At 38.5% G+C, this 13,864-nt stretch overlaps 1 protein-coding gene across 1 annotated transcript in view; it reads right to left on the bottom strand.

Annotated features, from left to right (window-relative positions):
- Nucleotides 1-13,864, bottom strand: part of PATJ (PATJ crumbs cell polarity complex component) — a 358,255-nt gene that overhangs the window by 208,456 nt on the left and 135,935 nt on the right. The window contains exons 23-25 of the mRNA XM_039255282.1: nt 11,968-12,039; nt 9,937-10,114; nt 4,107-4,217 (exon numbers count right to left, since the gene is read on the bottom strand). Coding sequence (XP_039111213.1) covers nt 4,107-4,217; nt 9,937-10,114; nt 11,968-12,039 — 361 coding nt within the window. The remainder of the gene's footprint in view (nt 1-4,106; nt 4,218-9,936; nt 10,115-11,967; nt 12,040-13,864) is intronic.

The raw sequence follows: 13,864 nt of genomic DNA, 5'->3' as shown, positions 1-13,864 counted from the left end.
CCACCAAAAAAGAAAGGGGAGGGGTAAGAAAAGGGATAAAATATTTAAATGTCACAATCATTACACTTATTTCTTTCAACAGTTAAAATCTCACGTGGCTAAGTCTCTGACTTCATCTAAAAAGTATAGACATGAGAAGTAGAGTTCAAGGCCAACAATACAATTTGAAAAATACTAGCTGGATAACCCCAAATGTGTGTGTGTGTGTGTGTGTGTGTGTGTGTGCAAGTGCATGTGTAACATCAAAGAGCAGGAAGTTCACAAGCTGGTGTAGATCCACAAAGTGAAGTCTTTCTTTTTAAGTCATGATACTGATTGTCATCCCCATATCTCAGTTTGCAAAATACAGTTTTAGGGGCAACTACGTTAATCTCTAGAACATTGGATGCACCATTTATCTGGTAGGTTTACCTTCTTCATCATTGTACTCCAGTCCAAGTATGTTCTCTATCACACTGTGCATACTCAGTAACTATCTCACTGTCACTGTTAGCAGGAAGATGAATTACAAATCTAGTTGCATCCTTGGATAAAAGCTCAGTGAGAGCTGGGATTTAATGATTTATCACTATTATCACTATACAGAGTGCTCAGAAGAGCCTATTACATGCTTGGACTCAATCAATGTTTACACATGAATGAAAGAGCTCCATTTCACAGAAATAATTCTAATTCTCAATGGTGCCAACAGCATGGATAACTTTTGGACTCATTTCTTATAAAATAATCCATGAAACATCTTTAAAAAAACCAAAATTTTTAGTGATTTTTTTTAAAGACTCCACAAATATCTAACACAAATAACTTTGCCATAGAATCTAATAACAAACATCAAGATTGTAAGAAAAAAAAATCTCCTTTCCCAGAAACATAAAGAAACTGCCTGCCTTGGGATAATTTAAAAACCAAACATAACAACAACAACAAAACCCCACCTCTGTCTGGATATAATTTAAGATTCAATTTTCTTCACCTTTAATACAGAGTCTAAAGAAGTAAATTAATTTTGGAATAAAAGAGAAAGACTCAGGAATGTTTCATTTAAATAAAAAACAACAGTAATGACACATCAACATATATATAATGCTTTGTATATGAACAGACACTGTGAGTGCTTCATGTTTATACCTCTATTTAATACACATCACAATCCAAGTCGGTGTTCAAAACTGCTGGGTCTACAGGCACGCATTTTCTGTCCTGAAGCATCTTAAACTAATTTGTCTCCATGACATGTAAGAATACCTATCCACTCTGGACCTACTTTCTCCCATGGGAAAAACCAGCTGAAACTGAACGGCAGAAGCTCTGGGGTGTGACACAAGGTCAGCTGCCACTCATAAGGTTTACTCTTTTTTAAAGAGCACAGAAATATCTCTGTAAACGTATAGTTAGCAATAGCAGAAGTTCACCAAGATGACTGCATCTTTAAGAAAAGTAAAAGACTCCATATTTCTTATGAAGTAAAAACTACATTGATGTTGGATTAATATGTAAATGTACACATCAGAAAAATTTAGGTGCCGTTATGAAATAATGGTATTAGGAAAGTACAAATTGAATAGAGGGAAAAAGAAGGCAACATATGATAATAAACTTACTGAACTAAAGGCATAATCCCCAATTTCTAACAGGTTTGTTTTGGAATGTGTAAAAATAATTTGAGACGCTACTGTGAAATGTAGTTATGTTATTAAGTGGAACAAAATTACCTTGGCCTAAAAACTTTCTATGGAGGAATGCAGTATAAATCATGGGTTCTGATCTCAAATAAGCATTTGCCAAATAAACTTAAGTGGATACACACATTTCTTTCTAGGATGCTGAAAATACAGTTGAGAAATTTAGGAGAAAAAGCTTAAAAAGGTAATGTATTGGTGATGCACCAAATGCATCCATTAAAAGCGCAAATACAAAAAAGTAAACTACAACTCAAAGAATAAAAAGTACAAATATAAACACCACTGTTGAAGTAATGATGTTGGTGACAATCTCCATGTAACTGGGGTAGTTTAGACACAGGGTCTCTGAGGGCACCTGGGTCGCTCAATCGGTTGGGTGTCTGACTTCAGCTCAGGTCATGATCACAGTTCATAGGTTCAGGCCTCATGTTGGGCTCTATGCTGACAAATGGGAGCCTGGAGCCAGCTTTGGGGGGGGGGGAGGGAGGGAGGGAGGGGGAGAGGGGGGGGGAGAGAGAGAGAGAGAGAGAGAGAGAGAGTGTGTGTGTGTGTGTGTGTGTGTCTGCCTGCCCCTCCCTGGCTCATGCTTTCTCTCTGTTTCTCTCAAAAATAAATAAACATTAAAAAAAAATTTTAGACATAGTGTCTTTGATGGTCCAACATTAGGAAATGACTTCTTTGGGGGTTTTGAGGAAAGTCTGTCTCAATGTTTAATGTAAAATGGTCAAAAATGATTAAGCATTTGGCTATATTTTCTATTCCTCTAAGGATGAATACTACTTGCAACAATAAATAATCCAAAGAGAGCTTATTTTGCAAAGAAATGAAACTTGATTCCTTTCATTGCCTCATTCAAACAGGAATCACTTTGTGTTAAAAAATGGATAAGTCATGGACATAATAATTAACACCATCACCCAAATATGCTACCTTGCCTAGAATCAGAGGCAGCTCAAGGCTTGCTGAACCGAATGCACAATGTGGTAGTCTGTTGTGCTGCATCGGGGATGAATGACTTGAGCAGCGCACAATGCAGAGAAGATTTTTTGTTTCTGAGCAGTTGAAAGAAATTTCACTGTTTATGTCATCTAAGCGAAAATTTCCACTTCAGCTCACCAGCGAAGTCTGGATTAAATGCTTGCTTGGCCTTTTTGGTTGACTTTATAACCTACTTAAAAGCTTTGAACATTTTTTGGCAGGGCGTTCACAAGTGGCCACATAAAGGTATAATTTGACTGGCTCATTCTAGCTGAAAACTGTTTCTTTAGAAGTACCATTTGGCAAGGAATAATCTGGCCAATTTTCCTCTTGAACTCAAGTTGCCAGAAATAAAAGTGATTGCCTCCACAACTTTCTCCTATTATAAGAGTTAAAACGTTGATTCCAAAAACTTTGATTCCAAAAACGACTTAAAATTTCAAATTGTATGAAAGTGAAAAGACTTTATTCATTTCACCTCTCTCAATTAGTCTTGACAGTGCAGACGCAGCAGTAGGGCTGGAAGGGATCACACCGCAAAGCAGGGCACCGCAGCACAGAGGTGGGTGAGATCACTGTGTGCAGGGAAGCTGCAAGTATGGTGAAGTGTATCAATGCCCCCACCTCCCCCATCAGGTCAGCCCAACATCTGTGTGCCACACAAATACTACTCTCTGTATGCCTTGACATACAAAAGGTTGAAAAACACTGCATTACTTACTGAAAAGCATTTTTAGAAAACATGCACAATTCTCCTACTGTTCAGAAGTGCCTATGTTTTGAACAGTTGTATTCCGTGAAACAAAGAAAAATAAATGCTTCTTCCAGTAACAGGGCTTATGGGTGATATTTCTGATGCACGTTGCAATACAAAACATATACCCTGCCACTAACATTAGAGTTGTAATTCCATACCAAAAGAGTAATTTATTACAGAAACAAGTGTTACAATTAAATACTGCTAGTATTCAATTTGAATTCTGAATGTCCAAAAGAACATACAACAATGCACCATGTTTGCATGGTTACATGTCTTAATAAATACACAGGACATGACAGTACCTTTAGAATGGTGGTATAGCTAACCCCTTTACGTTCAAAGTATTTTATAAACAAAGTAACTGGCTCAGAAAAGTTAAGTAACTTGTCTCTAAGTCAGCAAAGCTGGTAAACAGGGAAATCAAGGAATTGAAAAGAGCTCTGCTTGACTCCATGGCCTGTGACTTACAGCGCAAACCAGAATGACTCAAGTTTGCCCAAAAGACCAAAATCAAAGAAAAAAGGGGAAAGTGAGGTTAATAACTAAATTTTTATGAAGTAATGCTTTTTCTGGGTAATAGTAGGATCAAAATGAAAACAACGTGGAAAAAATACACAGAGAAAAGCATGGTCCACAGAAATATAGAGAATATTTTTAAACTACTTGAAGATATAACTTAGGCTTACTCTGGGAGTGGATGACAAGCTCTGGACAACGAACACCACGGGGTTTCCTGCATTCTTAATGGCCTCAACTGCTTCTCTGTGCGAGGCATTCTGCAAATCCACTCCAGACACCTGAAACACAGAAGGCATTTTATTTCAATGAGAAAGACTGTCGAGTTCACATATATTATCTAGTTATGAGAACAGCCAGAGTCTAATGAATTAGACCAAAGCTAAAAAAATAAGATTGGTCCCTAATCTTATTTTTGTTGTTGTAGGAGAACATATTTAAGGAAAATAACATTCGACCTTCAAGAAAAGTGAATGAGACAAATATCTTAATAGCAATAGAGAGCCCTGGTTAAATAGGATTATCCAAAATAGGTAGCCTAGTTCGTAACAGAACCTTAAGAAGCTTCTGAGCTGTGGCGTCACCTTTGCCACTAACGCAGCACATAATTCTGAGAGGGGACACGGAAGAGCGGTCTGGACTCTTCTCTCAAATTCAGAAGTATGATATTTTAAGCAAACCGTCCATTATTACAGTTGAGAAGTTGAACGTCTCTCAAATGATGTTCAAAAAGAACTATGAATATATCCATGGGTTCTTTTACCAAAAATGTTCTCTGTTCAGTAAATTGGGATAAGTGTAAATAGCTCCTTATCATCCAGATTTCAGAGGACCAAAAATGCAAACGTCCATAATCTCCAAGGGAATTCTGTATTTGCCATGTTTAAAAAAGAACCAATTTTTCAAACCAGTAATGTAACAAGGCCTTGGTAAATGTTGGGGTGGCTACGGTCAGCAGATAATGAGTTTGTGAATACTTTTTCGCCATAATGAGAAATGTAGGAATGTAGGTGGAGAGGGATGTAAGATCAAGGTTGGCTTTTGTGTTTAAGAGGGGAGGTATTACTGTAATAAACATAAAAGTAGTGGACATGAAATGGATATTACAGAGAGAAGTGACACCTGGAGAAGTAAATCCTTGGACAGTGAAGAGGGAATGACTTCTGCACTACAAGTTAGGCAGGTTGGCTTTAGAAGCACAAATAGTTCATTTGTTGTTACAGACACACTTAGAAAAAAAAAAGATTTGGCACACAGTGGCAGCGAGGGGAATTCCTTTTTGACTGCTTCTATTTTCTCCATGAAATAAGAAAGAAGGACCATAAACTGAGCAGTTTAGGAGGTGTGAAGAGTTGCCTCTGGAAGCAGGAGAAGGAAACAACCAGGGACACATTACAGGATTGCAGGGCAGAACTAAAGACTCACTTGAGAGGGAGCTCATGAATTTTAAAATGAGACCAGACAGCACTGTTATTTTCTCCAGCCATGCCAGAGTCCTGAAATAAGCAGAGTTGCATTTAACTAGGATGTCGTTCCCCCAGACAAGGTCAGTAAAAGCAATGGGGACCCAAGGAGCTGGAAATGATGAGGATGATCATCAGAGCAAAGTGAAGAGAAAACCGAGCACATCTGAAGCTGAGGGACATACATGGCAGCCCTGAAGGTAGGAGACGGGAGCTTGGCATGTGAGAGGGGTCTGAAGGCAGGTGGGTCTAGGGGAGCCTGGTTGCCTCAGTCGGGTGAGTGTCTGACTCTTGATTTTGGCTCAGGTCACACTCCCAGAGTTGTGGGATCGAGCCCTTGTGTCAGCTCTGCATTCAGCATACAGCTTGCTTAAGATTCTCTCTCTCTCTCCCTCTCTCTCTCTGCCTCAGTCCCCTCTTGCTCTCTCTCTCTAAACATAAATAAATAATTTGAAAAAAATTTAAAAATTTAAGAAAATAAAAAAGGCAGGTGAGTCTAAAGCACAGTGCAAACAGAGAGTAAAGAGAGGTGAGGTCAGGTAAGGCAGCTGAAGCCACGCTACACATAAGCCATGGCAGGAACTTTGGCCTTTTATTCTAACAGACATTGGGTGGAAGTTTTTAATGCTCTGTAAAACCTTTTCCCATCTGAACTCAGGATGGATGAGAATAACAGTAAATGAAAATAGAAAACAAATTAAGTGAAGCTTAAAAGCAATCACAACAGCTTGATGAAGCTTCTTACAAATAACCTGTTCCCCACTACATTCTACAATAAATGAAGTAGAAGCTGTAGAAGAACCACTTCATCTTCCAGTAATAATCAGCTTCTGTTTCTCCAACACAGTTTTTTTTAATGTTTTTTAATGTTTATTTAATTTTTGAGAGAGAGAGACAGAGCGTGAACAGAGGAGGGGCAGAGGAAGAGAGAGACACAAAATCCAAAGCAGGCCCCAGGCTCTGAGGCGTTAGCACAGAGCCTGACGCGGGGCTCGAACTCACAGACTGCAAGATCGTGACCTGAGCCAAAGGTGGTCGCTTAACCGACTCAGCCACCCAGGTGCCCCTTCCCAGCACAGATTTCCACAGGGTTAAATGTGAACTGAAGTTGGGAAGTTAGGAGAAAAAATGGAATTCTGTTACAATTAAAAAAAAAAAAAAAACCTCAGTTTTTCTAAGCTTTAAATTTATAACCCAAAGTGTGTCCCATTCATACAAGTAAGACCCATTTCTAAAAATTAACTTAAATTCTAATTTCCCACTTAAACAAATTCTTCTTTATATGGGCCTAAATCCTTTATGCAATTGTGCAATTGCTTCAAGGCAGAAAGAAATTATTATTAAGCTTTGCTTGAAAACAAAAGGGTAATTCTTTTCACAGGAAAAAAGTAAACAAATGACTCCATATGTTTGACAAAATATACATTAAAGTATTAACATTTCACATTTGCTATGAGTTTAAAGAATTTATTAAATCTGAGACACAATAGTGGGTTCTTATTAGTATATAAAAGTGATGATGGATAAGTGAGAGAATACTTTACAGTCAACCTACAGCAGAGAATGATGAGGGGAAAACCCACAAAATTTAAGAAGATAAAACAATAAACAATCCAATTAGGAAGCAGGCAAAAGACAGACACAAACATTTCCCTGAAGAGGACATATGCAGGTGGCATGAAAAGTTCTTTATCATTATCCATTACAGAAACTCAAAACAATGAGATACCACTATCTACAGTTCAGAATGTCCAGAATGAAAAATAGTGACAACACCAAATGTTGGTGAGGATGTAGAAAAACTGGATCCATCATATGCTAATGGTGGGAATGTAAAATGGTACAGCCACTGTGGAAAATAGTTTGACAGTCCTTTCAAAACTAAAAATGGATTTACCATACATCCTAGCAATTGCGTTCTTGGACATTTGTCTCAGACAAGTGAAGACTTATTTTCACTCAGGAACTTGTATACAAATGTTTAGAGAAGTTTTGTTCATAATAATAAGCCAAGAGCTGGAAACTACCCAAGTGGCTTTCAGTGGGTGAATGGTTAAACTGTAGTACCTCTACAGCATGAAATACTATTCAGACACAATAAAAGGGTGTGAACTATGGCTGGACACAACAGATTAAATTAACTTCAATGAAATTATGCTGAGTGAAAAAAGGCAATCTCAAAAAGATACAGAATGCATAATTCCATTTATGTGATAATTGTGAAATAACATGATTAAAGACATGGAGAAACAGATTAGTGATTCCCAGAGGTTGGGGATGGGGAAGGGGCACAGTGAGAGGAATGGCTGTAGAGGGTAGCACAGGGGAGTCTTGTGCTGATGCGGGTGAGTTTCTTGATTGTGGTGGTGGTTATGGAAGCTTCACATATGATCGAACTATAGAGCTACAAAAGCACACACAGTTATACATCAGTGCATGTATAATTGGCAAGACCAAAATAAGACTGTGAATTATGTCACTATCAGTATTTTGGTTTTGCTATTGTACTATCGCCATGTAGCATTAACATTGGGGCAGGCTGAGGGAAGAGTACATGGGACTTCTTTTGTACATTTCCTTAAAATTTCCTTCTCAAGACTCTGTATTTCAAAATACAAAGTTAAGGCAGGGGAGAGACCAAACAAAATACAAAATATGTATTTAAAAATTAAGTTCAACTATGTCCGTAATCAAAATAAGAAATGAATCCATGCCATTTATTTACTAGATCAAGATTATCAATGTAGATTTAAAAAAGCAAAATCCAGTTATGTATTGCTTACAAAACATACAACTAAAACAAAATCACAAATAAGGGTGAAAATGATGGAATGAAAAAAACAAAACAATGTATTATGCAAATACTAAATAAAGGAAATCACACTGGCCCTAGAAGGAGTAATCCTTTGAAAATATATATGCATTCATAATTTCCTAATGGATTCTCACTGCATTCAGAGAAGATGACCTTCCAAGCTCTCTGTGATGTGGCTTCACTTTATCTCTCAGACCTTTCCTCTTCATGCTCCCTTGCTCCCTTTACTTATGTTAGCAATATCAGTCTTCTTTCTGCTCCTTCAACATAGCCAGGCAAACTCCTACCTCAGACCATTCGCCTTTTAGTTCCCTGCCTGGATGTTCCTTCCCCTCTACATTCACATGGCTCCCCATATTCGTCTCAGCATCATCTTCCATAACCAACCTATCAATTGCAATTACCACCTCCATGCCTTATCTTTCTGTTCCATTTCTCTATAGCTATTTATTACTATCTAACACTCTACGTATTACCTATGTATTATCTTCCCCACTATCACGTAAACGCCACAGGAGTAGGAATTTTGCTCATTTTCTTCACCACCACGTCCCCAGTGTGTTTGAAATTTTCTTTTTAGTTTCTAAAACACAAATGTAATCTAATATTTGGATATACAGAAAGGTTTTATACCGTTTTTCTTTCTTTCTTTCTTTCTTTCTTTCTTTCTTTCTCTCTCTCTCTCTCTCTCTCTCTCTCTCTCTCTCTCTCTCTCTCTTTAATCCTCCAATAATGCTGTGGGTTTTGAATTCTCATTTCCATGAGAATAAGGTGGATTAAATAATTTGTCCAAGAACAAATACAAAATAAACAGGGCAATCAAGACTTCAACCCGTGACCTCCAGTGCTCTTTTCACATTACCAGAGCTGAAGCACCACAGCTGAAGTTTAGCTAGTAAAGCGTGTATCACGAACAAGCAGATTCTGGGACAGAAGATATGTCATATGACGTCATCCAACAAACCCAATGCACAAAAATGTGAGATTCAGACCTCAGGACATTCTCATGCCTTGGTGTACCTTTTAAACTCTGCTCTGCAAACCTGACACATGTGAACAATGGACTCACCCCTCCCTCCAATGGAGTCTAGGAGGATGTGTCTGGCTATCCTGCACCTACAACAAATTAATGTAACATTCATTGTATGTCAACTACACCTACCAAAAGAGAATATTAGAAATTTTTTAAATGATGAAAACAATTACAGCTTGTTAAAGACTGGGAGACGCACAACACTCATTGCTTGCCTCCTTCTGCTAAAGTGTAGAATTGTTGGGCGCCTGGGCGGCTCAGTCGGTTAAGCGTCCGACTTCAGCTCAGGTCATGATCTCACGGTTTGTGGGTTCGAACCCCGCATAGGGCTTTGTGCTGACAGCTCAGAGCCTGGAGCCTGTTTCAGATTCTGTGTCTCCCTCTCTCTCTGACCCTCCCCTGTTCACACTGTCTCTCTCTCTCTCTCTCTCAGAAATAAATAAAAAACATTTTTAAAAAATTAAATTGTAGAATTGTTTTTTCAGTCACCTTTAGTATCATTCTATATATTACCACTCTGATGGTAGAATCTCATAAAATTATGCAAACAACATACAAACTAAGGCATGGGAAGAAAATACACCGATTGTACACACATATGCCCCAACAAATGAAGGGAGGTCTTCTGGTTAAATGATTATTATCTTAAAGCAGGTTTCAAATAAAAACAGAATTTTAACATCATTTACCTCAAGTATTTTATCTCCTGTTTTAAGAGCATTTGTTTTTCCCGCTGGACTGTCTTCTAAAACTTGTTTGATAAATATACCTTTAAGTTCCTCTCCATTCTTCAGGCGTTTTATAACAGTTTGTCCACCAACAATACTAATACCAAGGGACACGTTGGGTTCTCTAACAATCTCAACACTGTAAAAAGACAATAAAATTCACTCATGAATAAGTTAATATAATGTGCTGAACTGTCACTAGAAGTGTTCACTTTGTACTAGATCTTGTGACTCGTTTCACAGTCATTTGTGGCACATGTGAAAACCTGAATTTGGAAAAAGATTTCTAATACAATAAATACACCTCTTAATATTCTTAATGTTCACAGCTCCTATCACAATATATTTTCTGTAATTACTTCTTTTAATCTGTATTCATAACATTAGCAAAGAACGGATGAAGAAAGTAATAAATGGGTGAAAAAAAAGTCAAGAAAGTCACATGTATCATTTTGGCAGAAATCACAGACTTTCACAATAAAAGAAATTTGCCGCTGAAAGTCTTGTTACCCAAGTGGCTTTTTCCAGCCAGCAGGTTTAACCTGTGCTTCTTTAAGTGGAGGAAACATTTTGCTTTTAAGGTTGGAAGGTTGTTCTCTTTTCTTCCTACCTCCACATCACTTTATTTTTTCTTGTTGTTTATTTTTATTTATTTTTTGAGAGAGAGAGACAGAGAGAGAGAGAGAGAGAGAGAAATCCCAAGCAGGCTCCACACTGTCAGCGCAGAGCCTGATGCAGGACTCAGAACTCATGGAGATCATGACCTGAGCCAAAATTGGATGTGCAACCACCTGAGCCACCCAGGCACCCCCCATACCACTGTAAAAAATAAAGGATGGAATAAAATTTGCTCCTCCATGGTTATGGATTTTGCTCAAAATGCATAGATGTGACCAATGATTAGCTGAAATTTTTAAAAAGTAGTGCAAAACATAGCTCCCAATGAGGGGCGCCTGAGTGGCTCAGTGGGTTAAGCATCTGACTCTTAGATTTCAGCTCAGATCAGGATTTCATGGTTAGTGGGATGGAGCCTGGGTCTATGCACTAAAAGTGTGGAGCCTGCTTTGGATTCTCTCTGTCCCTCCCCTGCTTGTGGGCGGCTCTCTCAAAATAAAACAAACATTAGAAAAAGAAAAGAAAACAGCTCCCAAGAGTGTTTAAGACAAAATTCAGAAGCTCAAGAAGAAAACAATGTAGGTAGGTATTGTGGAGTTAATAATGCATGCCGAATAGAAAGAGCAATCAAAGAAAGACTTTGAGGGGCGCCTGGGTGGCTTAGTCGGTTAAGCGTCCGACTTTCGCTCAGGTCATGTTCTCATGGTTCGTGGGTTCGAGCCCCACATCGGGCTCTGTACTGACTGCCAGCTCGGAGCCTGGAGCCAATTTCAGAGTCTGTATCTCCCTCTCTCTCTGACACTCCCCTGCTCACGCTGTCTCTCTCTCTCTCTCTCTCTCCTAGAAATAAATTAAAAAATATTAAAAAAAACCCCTAAATTAACTTTTTTTAAAAAAAGGACTTTGATATACTATTAGCTTCAACGAGGCACAAACTTGGGACTAATACAAGAGAAGGAAGACAGAAATAATTTGATACATGACAGAAACTTCAACTAATGTTGTTGTTCATTAAAAAAAAAAAAAAAAAAAACCAAGGGAAGAAATTTTAGTGCATTCAAGGCATTCCTACCTGCCTTCCTCAGTGATGCAGTTATAGAACATCCTTAGTCCATCAGTTACTACCATACATGGACAAGTGTAAATTGTTTTCTCTGCAAGAGTATGATGAAGACTTTCCTAATATTGATTATAGTCATTTTACCCAGGTGAAAATCTCTCAAGAAGAGAAACTGAGACTAAAATTTAGGCCAGCCTAGATGTGAATTGTGACATTTACATAATCTGTAAAGAATGTCTAAATGACACTATAAAATTAAAAAGCAGCTAATTGATTGTGTTCTCCTACTGAGAAAGCCAATGATGTTATCAACATACATTCGCGGTGGACCCCAGTGGCTGAAGTTTGGAGTTTCTTCTCCTTCACCTTCTTCTCTCTCAGGTAACTCGCTGCAGAGAGACAAAGGCAAAATCCACATGCACCTTGTAACATATAGTGCTACTAAAAGTTCTTACAAAGTTTTGAAATTAAACAATCTGTGGTTAAATAGCTCTTAATTTTTAAGGTTTAAAATATTTACATCAACAGTTAACTGTCCGTCCAAAACAAAAACACATGGCTTTTAATGTTCAACAGATACCCACCAGGCACCAGAAAATCATAGAATTATTATAAACACTTTTATTGGTGATACTCTAGATGCTATTTCCTAACAATCTGTGTGTAATTTGTACAACTTCACATTTGTTTCAGATCAATGTACAAAATATTATAACATATATCTTAAAACTTGGTCTTGATTGACCAGCAAAGAAAACACTCCAGCAAAACCAACATACATAGCTGAAATGGCTAAACAGGAAACACAATGAAGGCCTCTTTCTAGATTTGTCATCCTGGCCCTAAATAATTCCTCAGTTATTTGTATCCCATGAATGTTTTGTGTCGTTATCCATCACTTTGCAGTTTGCAGAGAGATTTCCTTCTGTTAGATCTAATTCCAACCTTCCACCTACCACTGCCATACTTTGATCCATCAAGTTATGTTAATATGGAAATGATAACATAAAATGCTAAAGTACAGGGGTGGCTGCAAGGCTCGGTCAGTTAAGTGTCTTTTTTTTAATGTTTATTTATTTTTGAGGGTGGGCAGGGGGACAGAGGGGCAGAGAGAGAGAGAGAGGGTGAGGGACTGAACCTGAAGAAGGCACTAGGCGCCAAGTGTCAGCACAGAGCCCAACACGGGGCTTAAACTCATGACTGTGACCTGAACCGAAGTCAGACCAAGCCACCTAGGTGCCCCAAGCGTCTGACTCTTGATTTTGGCTCAAGTCATGACCTCAGGGTCATGGGATCGAGCTTTGGATTCTCTCTCTCTCTGCCTCTCTCCCCTCCTCAAAACAAATGAACTTAAAATAAAAAGATCTTTTTTTTTTTTTTAATGTTTTATTTATTTTTAGGAGAGAGAGAGAGACAGCGTGAGCAGGGGAGGGTCAGAGAGAGAGGGAGTCACAGACTGAAACAGGCTCCAGGCTCTGAGCTGGCAGTCAGCACAGAGCCCGACGCGGGGCTCGAACCCACGAACTGCGAGATCATGACCTAAGCGAAAGTCGTACGCTTAACCGACTAAGCCACCCAGGCGCCCCTAAAAAGATCTTTTAAAAAGCGCTGAATTACAGAGTACTTATAAAGGCAATGCTATCTAATAGGGTAGAGACATTACCATATATTACCCGGAAGAAGAGTCAGGAGTCCTGAGCTCCAGTCTAACCTGCACCGTGAAGTAGGTATGTGACTGTGGACCACCACCTGACATAACAGGTCTGAAGTATAAATTTTATTACTCTATACAAAAAAGTAGGCACTACCTCTTCCACTACATGTTCTCAAAAACCCTCTGAAGCAGGCACTGTAAGTCATATTATTCTTTTTCCAAGTGAGGAAGTGAGGCTCAAGAAAGGCTCCAACGTAACTACATAGCCTCTCCACAGTATTCAAATCTTTGTTGCAGCCTAAAAGTTTCAATGCTCCATTTTTCTCTGAACTCTCAAATGAGTCCTATAAATAGTAGCAAAACTCCAAACCTACCTGTCTCTCTACAAACAGACTTTCTAGTATAGAATGGTTGAAGGCCGAATGAAAAAGAGAAAACTGAAAGGATCTAGACAATCCAAGTATCAGTTAAGAAATTGGGATCATGAGGGGTCATTAACATCTCACTTATTCCCAGATAGATTTGTTGCCTCAGCCGGTCAATGTTTTCATGATTAAGAG

Source organism: Hyaena hyaena, unplaced genomic scaffold (assembly GCF_003009895.1).
Source record: "Hyaena hyaena isolate Hyena2069 unplaced genomic scaffold, ASM300989v1 scaffold_521, whole genome shotgun sequence".
NCBI classification, from domain to species: domain Eukaryota; kingdom Metazoa; phylum Chordata; class Mammalia; order Carnivora; family Hyaenidae; genus Hyaena; species Hyaena hyaena.
This window is presented reverse-complemented; position numbering and strand designations above follow the sequence as displayed.